Genomic DNA, 12,129 nt, shown 5'->3' with positions numbered 1-12,129 from the left:
TTACAGCCTCTCTGCGCTCCTCGGGATGTTCTTGGGAATAGCGCGGAGCCCCAGCCCGTGACAGTCTACCGTGGTGCCGCTGCAGGCGCACGGTGTGGGGCAAGCGCTCGCCCGGACCTGGCAAACGGCCGCCCAGGCCAAGAGGCAGGCTCCCGCCCGCAGCCACACGCCGCCTGACCCCGCTCGCCGCTTCGGAGCCATGCCGCCTGCCTGGGCTAACCCGCTAGCGAGGAGCTGCCCCGCACATTATCTCGCAGCGGCGCGTTTGGCTGGCGCGGCGTGGAAGCAGCTCGTTGTGTCTGACGCAAGCGAAGGATGCCAGGTTCTGTCGCGCCTTTGCGCGTCCGGAACGCGGAACTCGGGGCACGGGCGAACGGGCTCTCCCTTCCCCTCTTTCGCTCAAATACACACACGCGCACACACACAGAGAAGGAGCACTCATCCATCAATCCCAGATGGCAGGAGCAGCCTTGGCTCCACCTCTCCCCCCCCCCCTTAGCTCACTCTCTGCACTCGCCTCGGGCGCAGAGATGCAACACTCCCCCCCCCCAACAAACAGTGAGGAGAACGGGACCAGGAAAAGGGATGCGCAGGGAAGCAGTGGCTTAAAACTCTTGCAGACTGCAAACACGAGGCAGACCTGTAAAGGAGTGAGCGCTGGTGTAGGCATCCACACAGAATAACCACAGTACCAGTTTCCTTCCAAAGGAGAAATAATATCCTGAGCACTAATAGTTATAATTTTGGTAACTTCTTTTGTTTACCTTTATTTTCTCTGCATCAACATCCCCCCCCCTTTTGTGTATTTTCCCTGTTTTGATACACGGGAGACCAGCATTTGGCAGTGTATCAGTGAAAGTCTTGGAAAAGATATTCAGATGCTATGATGGGTTAAACCTATAAATGATCAGAACTGTGGAGACAATTTTCCCCCTATGATGCTTCATGGAAGTGAAAGTTGAAGAAGCAAAATAAAAAGAGAATTGGCAGTTCTAAACTTTGGTGTTGGAGAAGACTCCTAAAAATACCAGAGTTAGACCCAAAACAACCAAATAAATTGTAAATCAAATCAGTTGAATTGATCTGAGTTCTCAGGCACAAATGACCAGATTTAAATTTGCCTCCCTTGTGAAATCCACAATGCTGGGAGAGGTAGAAGGTAAGAGAAGATGTAGAAATGGTGCACAGACAACCAGCATCAAGGTGAATGTACAGGCAGCCCTCAACAACAGTTCACTTAGTGACCATGTGACTTTACAACGGTACTGAAAAGTTATTTATGACCATTTTTTCAGACATGACCATTGCAGTATCTCCATGGTTATATGATTTACATTCAGATCCTTGACAACTGACTCACATTTATGATGGTTGCAGTGTCCCAGGGTCATGTGATCACCTTTTGCAACTTTCTGACAAGCAAAGTCAATGGGAAAACCAGATTCACTTTACAACCGTGTTACTAATTTAACAACTGCAGTGATTCACTTAACAAATGTGGCAAGAAAAGTCATAAAATGAGACAAAACCTGCTTAACAAATTTCTCACTTAGCAACATAGATTTTGGGCTCAGTTTAAGTCAGTTGAGAACTATCTGTACTTGATTTCAGAAGCAATAGCTGCACCATTGGTAGGCCTGAAGTGGACAGATCATCCTAGAGATCATCCTATCAACGTGGCCACTAAGAATTAACATTAACTTGATGTCAGTATCAGTCAATCAAATGTGATTTCATAATGAACCTATTACTCAAATTAAACATGGCTATGCTTATATGAACAAGTACCAATAAATATGTGGATAGTCCCATTAAGGACAAGTAGTCATTTGGAAGTACTATATGATTGTCTTATTTAATTTGTGTGCCTTTGTATCTGACATATAATTTGATTTTATCTTGATGCCTTTATATTGGACATATTGTTTGACTGGAAAAATTCCAATTATTTGGTATTAAATAATATTATTTAATAAATAAAATTAAATAGCAAATCCTGTTTGGATTTTTATTTCTTAAATTATGGGCAACAGTATCTGTAAAATTTGAACATGGTTCAAGCAGAAAAAAACGGATCAACCTAAGTGATTCTTTGCACTGCAATACATTCATGCTTGTTTCATTTCAAAGTAATTCATTTTAACAAAAACTTTCTTTTAAAGTATTACATTTGCACTATAGGTTCATGCAACATTAAGTTATATGCTATTTTAGAAAATACCTTAATATCTGGGTCTTCAAGCTGAAGTTAAAATTAATGCATTTTCTTGTAACACAGAGTGGTGTAGTATTGTTTTAATTGGAGACTGCTAATGATGATTAAATAAGTAGATCTGGGTAACAGATGAAAGATACGTTCTGTGCTTCTTAAGATTAGATCCAAGAACATAAAACTATTAGATTTTTGCTATAATATAGGAAAAGGTATCCTTAGAAGAAAAATACCTTCAATTACCCCCTACAATTGTTACTTTCTTTCTAGTGTTCAGAAATATCAACCTCAAAAATTCCCACAGGATGTGCTGAAAGAGAGGGGTTCAGGATCCGAAAGATTCAAAACCCCATACGTTTCCTTCTCTACAGCCTAAAAGTAAATTAAATAAGTAAGTGCAATAAATGATCTTATTTTATTTATTTATTTAGTTAGTTATTAGTTAGATTCATTCATTCATTCATTCATTCATTCATTCCTTTATTATGGCCCCGATTTCACCTAGTGACTCCCAATGCAGAATCATTGCTGCATTGGGAGCAAACACTATTTTTTAAAAGAAAAAGTTCAAAAAGATAACTGAGAAGTACAGGCATCTTTCTTTCCTCATTACTCATCTCACTGTAGCTGATACAGTCCTGGGGGAATCAGTTCTTTCCCCAATTATGAGATGGATTGGATGAGAGAAGTAGAACTGTCCAGTTGCAACCAGAAGTCAAGAAAGATAAAACTCTTAAAGACATTACATGATTACAGAGGATAAAAGTTTGGCCTTGAATATTGTCCACGCAGTTTCAGTGAAAACAATTAGGATGAGTTCCTTTGAATCAGGGCTATAAACTGAGCCCCTGATAAAAATGAACAGATGTTTTTGTACAGAGATGAATCCTATGTTTTTATTATGTGAAAATTACACAAGTATTATGCCCTTGCTGTGATTACACAAGTCTGGAAGTTGTGAACTTACAAAGAACAATTTATATGGACATATACCCTACCCCACCCTGCAATCCCAATGGATTTATTTCTGGCAGGATTTCCATGACACAAAGGAGCACTCTGGACCATTTTAGAGCTACTATGTCAGATTCAGGAAACAAGGGGGCCAAATTGCCACACCATCTTTCTTCCATAAAATTGATGAAGATGTACACAGCTTTTCACCCTAATCTTGTGATTCAGACGTTAATCACAGTTGTCACTCACACTGCATAAGTTCAGTAGGTGCAGGCTGCAATCATTTTTATTCTGAAGGCAACATAGAAAGTGACAGTATGAAGAAATGCAGCAGGCAATTTTGGCAGCCACTAGTCGAAATTCAGGCTATTAATCAGTGAAATAACTGTGTGCAAGGCTTCCTTGTGGGAGACATTCTAGCAGAAGAAGCAGCAACATGTAGAGAAAGAAACAAGAAGACAATAACATTTTAAAAACCTCAAATCTAAATGATGAACTTCAAAGTGGATCCAACGTCAAAACATTATTTTATTGTGGAGAATAAAGAGCGCGATGATTTTTTTATTGTGAAAAATAAGGAGGAATAAAGTAACCTTGGGTGGCTACTTTTGGTGTGCTGGTTTTGGGTGTTGGGCATCCATCCTCGCTCTGTTTGACTTCTCAATGGCCTTTGATACCATTGACCATGACCATACTGGACCAGCTCCAGGAATTGGGCAGATTTGCTCCTGTCTTCAGAGTCATTTCCAGTCAGTGGCAATTGAGGGGGAGAGTGCCTCAGGGTTCAGTGCTTTTTCCATTCCTTTTTAACATCAACATGAAGCCACTGGGAAACTTTATTTGTCACTACAAGTGAGGTATGATCAATATGTGGATGATACCCAATTATACAATCTCTGCTCCTAGCAAATTAAACCCACTATTGATGTTCTATCCAGGTGCTTGGAGGCTATCGGGATCTGGTTTGCAAACAACAGGCTTCAGTTGAAACTTATAATACCAGGGGGGGGCTCTGGGTTTGGAGGGCTTCTAATTCTAGAACTGCACTATCTCTGGTACTGAATAGGTTGCACTGTTCCAAGTAACCCTGTAAGCAACTTGGAGGTCCTCCTAGACTTGTGACTCCTGATCAAAAAGTATGTGGCAGTAATGACTAGGAGGGCTTTTGCATAACTTCGTGTTGTACAACAATTGCACCCATTCCTGGATGAGAAGGCTCTGGTCATGGTTACTCATGGTTAATTAGGTGTCCTCTTAGAATGGCACACTTTACATGTCTCCTCTGCAACCTGTGTTGGTTGCTAGTTTGCTTTTGGTGCCAATTCAAGGGGCCAGTTTTGATCTTTAAAGTCTTTCATGGTATGGTATGGTATGGGATATTTGAGGAACTACCTTAATAATCTCCCAGTCCCATCAGGTCTGACAGAAGAAATATGCTCTATGTTCCATCTGCTAAGGAACTACATTCTGTGGGATCCAAGAGAAGGCTTTTCTTCTGTGACACCTGCCATGTGGAATATCATCCCTCCTGAGATGAGATTGACACCACCCCACCTTTAAAGTCCTTCCGAAAGTCATACATACATACACACATACACACACACACATATATACATATATATATGTGTGTGTGTGTGTGTGTTTATTTGTGCTGATAAATAAATAAAGGGAGACTAGTGTAGATCTATTTCAAGCTATTTAGCTCTCATCAGCTAGCCATACCCTTACTGGGATTTGAACCTGGGCTATATTACATACTAGGCTTACCAGGGGTTGTAAAAATCTAATAGATACCTTTCACCCTGGCTTCACTGATAACGGATAAGAGCCTGTGGCCTAATGGCTAAGATGTCTGCCTAGTATGTAATATAGCCCAGGTTCAAATCCCAGTAAGGGTATGGCTAGCTGATGAGAGCTAAATAGCTTGAAATAGATCTATACTAGTCTCCCTTTATTTATTTATCAGCACAAATAAAAAAACACAAAATATAACAAAGGCAACAGTAAAAATATTGGGTTTCTGTCATGATGCACTTTTGTGACGAGCCGATTGACAGATGATGGAAGCAGTTAGCTTCCTCCCATAATTGGGGCTTACCAGGGGTTGTACATACACACACACACATACATATACACACAATGTTTACAAAATACATATGGTTTAGATGCAATATGTTAAAGAATTTATTTAGTTCTTTATTAATATCATATGGCTCCTTTTTCTCTTCAATTTTAGTTCATTTTAACCATTATCTTAATTTATTTTGATTATATTATCAGTCAGGTCAAATTAAAAAGTCTCTGTTAAATTTAGTGGTGAATCTCTGCATCTTTTTTAGAATAAACTGATTACTGATTATCCTGATAAAAATTCTTTAGGATAAAAACACATGTATTTTTAATCTCAAGACTGTACAGTCTGAAAAAGGAGATGTAATATAGGTTTTGCTAAGCCTCATCATTTATTTATTATTTCCAGATTCTTTCATCAAGTCTGTTCATTTTGCTGGTCTTGTAAGATACCAGACTTTGGGCAAAATATACTGATGTAATGTATGGATATGTATTCTGAAAGAATAATGAATTTAGAGCAAAAAAAATTCCATAATTAAATATTGATAGATTTCCTGCCAGAAATCACATCTTTAAAAAAAGATACCCTATTTGCCCAAGCTTCATGTATTGGTACTAAATATATTAATAACTGTAGGTGGGTGACAATTGCATAAGAAGGGGTTCTATGCTGTATTTAAGACATCATGTAATCATTTGTTTAGGGTCAAAGCTATCTTCTAATGATTACTTATATGAATTTCTATTCAACAATAGTTATTCTCCTGTTAAATAAACATTTGACATCTACACGTTTGGATTGTTTTATTTAATCTGTCTATAGCCTGAGAATCATAATCCATGCTGTAATCTCTTGTAGAGATATCATGGTTTGCTGGGTAGTTATCACTGCAGAAATATATCACCAGTACTTATACCATGTTCCCAAGGATAGACAGAAAGCCAAGTTCTCATAATCCAACATAAATTAATCAGCTATATCTCAGACACAAGCAAGATACCAACACCCATTTTCTATTGTTTTCTTCAGTAATGCCAAGTTTCTGGGCACACACAGAAAAAGTGAAAAGAAAGAATTGAGGTCAAATTTGGTGGTACTACCATATTTCCCCCAAAATAAGAGAGGGTTGGCCTTATTTTCAGGGAGGTCTTATTTTTGAGGAGGCGGTGAGCATGGTCACCTCATGGCTGCTGCTGTGTTCCAGTATTTTTGGGGAGGGCTTATTTTCAAAGGAGGTCTTATTTGGGCGGGGGGGACAGGGTAGTCTGAATTTTAAAAATGGTAATCAATTGCAAGCTTCTGTATTTTAGGAATCCATCAAAATGAAGACAATATTTTTAGGATCTGTTAAGGGGAGGGTGGGGGAAAACAAAAATGTGATATGTGAATCAGCAGTAATAGTCAGCAAATAGACAAAACACTGCAGATCAGGCAGAAGGCCACCATCAGTCTTGTGTGGGCTTCAAACCACTGTTGCTCCATCTGTATATTTGCAATGTTCTAATTATGGATTTTGTACAAATAAACATACATCCAATTAAAACAATTGCTTAAACTGTACAGTACTCTGCAGTGTTGTATGCTGAAAACTTGTATATATATTCAAGAATTAAAAGCACATTTTCACAATTGCTGTATAACTAGCTGTATAACTAAGGGAATCAAGCAGCTACCTTAGGTAGCAGATGCTGGATGATATGCAGTGGCAATAAGGTGGTGAAACAGAGAACTGTGGGTACCAGAGAACCTATATATATGGGGATGCTATCCTGTAACTAGTATTGAACTAATACTGATAGAGCTGCTGATCCATTCAGCATTTGACGTGAAACAGTAAACACCAATCTGTCTTAATCTTGGTTGCTAAATATAACTCATGAGTTTTGAAAGCTTCCCACACTAAATCATATTGGAATAAGATTGGATGCTTTTATGGAATAGATCTTGGAAGCCTGCAGACTTGTTGGGAAGTTGATGAGAAGCTTTCTTAGGATCAAAAAATCATTTCACCTTGAAGACAAGACAATAAACTGGGTCAAAGAGTCTTAAATCAGTTCAATTTGCCAAATATGAGAAAGAAAGTGTGTGTGGCAGGGGTGCGCACTGTTATGATCCTTTCTGAAGTTTCTGAAGTATACTGTGGCACAGAATATGACTTTATTGATTTCTGGAATTTTCAAGGAGATATTAATTCCATGGTCCACAATGAAGTTCTATGACATTCTACTCCAGACACATTAAGCTACAATTCCCATCATTATTCAGTCAAGGTGATTTGATACAATAGGGGCTTATAGGCCGATGGTGAAATTCAATTTTTTTTTACTACCGGTTTTGTGGGTGTGGCTTGATGGGTGTGGCAGAGGAAGGATACTGCAAAATCACAATTCTTTCTCCATCCTGGGGCCAGCCAGAAGTGGTATTGCTACCAGTTCTCCAGAACCTGTCGGAACCTGCTGAATTTCACCCCTGCTATAGGCATTAAAAAGGGGAAAGTCACATGAGAGGAACAAAACAATTATCATCTGGTGTATAGATATAATCATGAGTTAGCAGTTTAATCAGAATTGAAAGGATAAAAGAGAAAACTATGTGGCAATTGTACAAAAATAGCACATAGAGAAAATCAGTTTTTAGTTAACAATTTGTGTTTTGTTCATAAAGTCTTAACTTCAGCTACGATACTTCCAGTCGCCTTTGGAAAAAATGTGGTACTGATTGCCAGACTTCAGAAGAAGTAAGTATGGCCTGACAACATTGTAAGAACATTTCAGAAACAGGAGATGGGGAAATTAAAAGATTTCTTCACTTTCTCACCTGTAAAAAAGGCTCAATGATTGCTACCCAGGATAATCCGTTCACTGATGTAATGATATGAAATTGTCAAAGAATGAATGTTTGTTCTACTTTTTAAGACTTAATTCTTTTTTTAAAAAGCTACATTTTTTGCAAATTAGAAAAAAATGTGTTTGCATACATATCATTCTCTGCCAGAGCTAAGACCAACAGGCTTTTTGTGATGAGCCGGGTGTCTTTTGTTCTTACATATAGCTTCAGTTACTAATGCAACGGTCAATTAATTGGAATTAATTAGTACAAGTTCAAAATATAGATATCATATAGTTCTCATAATATTGAACAAGCTACGCCAAAGAAATGAAATTTTACTGTAGAAGTTATTAAGATAAGCTGTTATTTTCATTGAAATATTTCAAATGTATCAGTGGATGGAGATGTATAATAATAGTAATTTCCACTGAGCAACCAGTAAAAAACAAGGCAGTCTATCTCCACACACATTTGCTCAACTAGCATGAATTTTCCTCAATTCCTAAGGGACAAACAAGGAGCAGACTTTGGAAGAAAAAGTGTGTGAAAAATGGATGTCCTAGGCTTTTCATGACTGATACTGCAGTGAGTCTCCAGGAGAAAAAAATATTTGGATACTAAGTAATATAATTATCACAAAGCTACATCTGGAAGTCTTTACTTTGGCCCCTAGGACCACCTACCAAAATTCTAGAATCAAAGTCTTTAAATTATATCACTTTCTGAACATACATTTCTGATTTATGCTGTTTGGACTGTCAAAATTCTTTCCAAGGAAATCATCTCAAGTCCTGCAAACTGGAAAATGTAATTTCCATCTTCCCTGCTGCATACCCTTCAACATGTACATCCCCCTTTGAACCCCATTACAATAATAATATTGATGTCTTTTGTTTCCGGCATGCAACTAGAGCAAAAGGATTTCTAAACGTTATCACATCCCTGGTGAAGGCACCTAACATGCCTTCCTTCTCCAACCTGTGGGATGGTAGACAAGGTACTTATCCATGTTCTTAACAGTTTTACTAAATGATGAACTACTGTGTTCAATGAAGAGTATCTCAACAAAGTCTTGCTTGAAGCAATACTGTAGTAATGCCTTCCTGACCATGGGGATGCTTCTATAATATGCTTTGGTACTACAGGACCCTCTTCTTGAAGAAAGTTGGTGATTGGAGAAGGGAAAAGCTGAGCATTTCCAGGTATGCAACAGTGCACCATGTTTATGTGGCTTAGTCTTCACCTGGAATTCTATGGCAGAGCACATAGCCTGAGTAGAGATTCTCCCATCTTTTTTTGTATATGCCCAGCTTGTGATGGATGTATATGTATCACAGCTTCTGTTGTACCTTACCTCATATTTCAATAACAGTAATTATCTCTTCCCATCTCCAGATTTTAGACAGATATTTACATTTACATTTATATTATTTTATTTATCCTTTATTTTCCATATTATTATTATTCCTAAACTCTTCATATGCTTGGACCAAATTTTCTTGTCCAAATTATATTCGGATTTAGTTCTCAATTTTTTTTTGATATTGAAACAGGTGATAATTATAGCCAAAGTTTTTTATTTTTTATTTTTAAAGCTGAAGGAATCAGAACAATGTTTATTGAATAAGCTTGGAAACTGCAGAGCAATTTGTGAGCAATGAACTGTTTCTTTGTCTTCTATAAGAAGAAAAAGATGGCTAATTCTGTGTATAGTAGGGACTATGTTTACTTGTTTGTAAAACTGTAAGAGCTGTCCTGAATGCTGTCGAGATTGTTTCAGACATTCCTTGTAAAGAGGAAGAGAATTGTGATAATTGAACCAGAAATGAATTGCCTGAGAATATTAGTCAAGAACGGTTTGACTTGCTCAATTTGCTACTTATTTACATGCCCACCATTTTTAGCTTGGTCATGTATTTAATGATAATGCATACACTTCTTCCCTCTAACTATAAGTTTCAGATTTTAAAATACACAATACCAAACATATCTACTACAATGTAGGACCACTTTTATCATAGCTTGCCTTCTTCCATATTTTATGTCATCTGACCAGAGATTTTCATGGGTTATTTTGATAATTAATTGAGGCCGGCTTTCAGAATGTATCAGAGAAACATTTCTTCTTAAACTTAAATATATCTGTTTGTTTTTTAGAATCAGAAAAATGATTTTTACCACACAAATATTTGTTGGCAGGTGTACCAACTTGAGATTATTGTTTAAAGTTCTAAGGTTCCTACACAGACTGCAAGATGAGCCCACCCTCAAGGCGTGGTATGCACAAAAATAGGTCAGGTTACATCTAGACATTTGACAAATTTGTGAACATTTGGTTATTCTTCTCGATAGCATTGATCATATTAACAATTCTTTCTTTCATTCTCATTTTGTGAAAATCATTAACCTTTGCTAAGAAGCGAGGATAATTTACTGCTTACTAGGCTAACTTTCCATTGCTATTGCCAAGTATTCCTCACATAATTCTCCAGTGTCAAGCACTGCAGTTTTACTACAATGAACACATCCTAGTTAAAGAGTATTTAGATTCCCAAGGGCTTCTCCTGACTGCTTTAGCTTCTAGAATAGCTAAAAAGATTTCTAAAGATGTGCACCAGGAAGAACTATTCACTACGATTCTTCATTCTATTTAACTTTCTTTTGCATAGACCATCAAATTCTTCTTTTAGCTAAAGAAGTGGTGGAGATACAATAGCCCCATCTTTCTTAATTCAAGGAAGTGCCAAGAAGTTGTCTTTTTATATTTAGAATGAAGTGAGTTCTGATCCTGATTTGCCACTTACTAGTTTCTGTATATAGCCTGTGACAATGTTGATTTGTGGAATAGTTTTTATTTAAGTAAAGAATTTGGGCCTATTCAGTTTATAAAAATGAATAACTGAAGACAGTAAAGTTTTTAAATCTCAGGACTCACCCTGAACAGGGACAGATTGGCTCTTATCAAAACCAGAAGAGGTTAATATTTCTTGCAATAATTTTTCAAGAGACAGTAGTCACTCTCACAATTCCTCTTTGCTTGCCAAGTGCATGAAAACAGGAGTCTGGGGCATATAAGCACATGGTTTAAAACAAGGATGTACAACTAACTCCCCCTTGTGGTTCCAAAGATAATTTTATTGTAGTTTTATATATGAAATCAGCAAATGGCCCATTTTGGGTAATTCAAACTGCTTTATAGACAGTCTAAACATCAAGTAAAACAGTATACAGAATGGTGGCTTGCATGGTAAAGTAATCAGAATTCAGACTGCAAAAGGTAGTTATGGAGAAGTCATCTTTTTTTTTCTAGGAAAAGGAAGACATTTGATCTACAATCATTTCCTATGACCAAAAGAATATATCTTCCCAAGAAAAACAAGTCAACTCTGCAAAAGAAACCTAATATTTCCTTACCTCAAAACCCTATAGCCATGATTAAGCTAAGGAGTCAAACTTTTCAACAATATCTATTTGCTTAACTAACAGCCATTTATATAAATGGTTATTTAACTAATAACTATTTATTTTCAGTCCTTAAAATTTATATCATCTCCTCTTCCCTATCACTGATCTCATTCTATAAATCATCCAGTTCTTTGGATTTAATGTTGTTATACCAGCTTTTGAATGTTTTGCTTTTTAATTTTCTTTCACTTTCTTTGCCTTTGTTCACTCTTCATTTTTTCAGCTGACAGCATTCCTATATTTTACAAATCGTTAAAGGAAGCTTTGCTTCCATTCACCTTTTGCAAAAGGTACATTAAGATACCATCATAAAATACTATTTCACTTCAATAAATCATCAAATAATGATAATCATGGGCCCTTCATTTAGTAATAAAATATTCTTTAAGAGTAAAGTTGTGAATATATCATTTCTCTCCAAAACATCAGCAAAAGTATTTCTCCACAGAACCCATAAACTGATTTTAAAAAACCAAGAGCAGTGAACATGTTAATTAATTAGATGAGCAATTTTGTTTAAACTTTTGGAAATGTTTTAACTCTTAAAATTAAAGGAGTTATTTCAGAGTTGCTGGCCAACTTCATTTCTTTA

The 12,129-nt window shown here is 37.1% G+C and overlaps 1 protein-coding gene across 2 annotated transcripts in view; it reads right to left on the bottom strand.

The window, feature by feature from the left end:
• SLIT1 (slit guidance ligand 1) overlaps nucleotides 1-364 on the bottom strand; it is a 144,452-nt gene extending 144,088 nt beyond the window's left edge. For both annotated transcript variants that reach the window (XM_014071123.2, XM_014071125.2), the window contains exon 1: nucleotides 5-364. In XM_014071123.2, coding sequence (XP_013926598.2) covers nucleotides 5-201 — 197 coding nt within the window. In that variant the 5' untranslated portion in view covers nucleotides 202-364. The remainder of the gene's footprint in view (nucleotides 1-4) is intronic.
• Nucleotides 365-12,129: the final 11,765 nt, after the last annotated feature.

The sequence above is a fragment of the Thamnophis sirtalis genome, unplaced genomic scaffold, assembly GCF_051295495.1.
Source record: "Thamnophis sirtalis isolate CommonGarterSnake01/CBP01778 unplaced genomic scaffold, rThaSir2_p1.2 scaffold_11, whole genome shotgun sequence".
NCBI lineage: Eukaryota > Metazoa > Chordata > Lepidosauria > Squamata > Natricidae > Thamnophis > Thamnophis sirtalis.
This window is presented reverse-complemented; position numbering and strand designations above follow the sequence as displayed.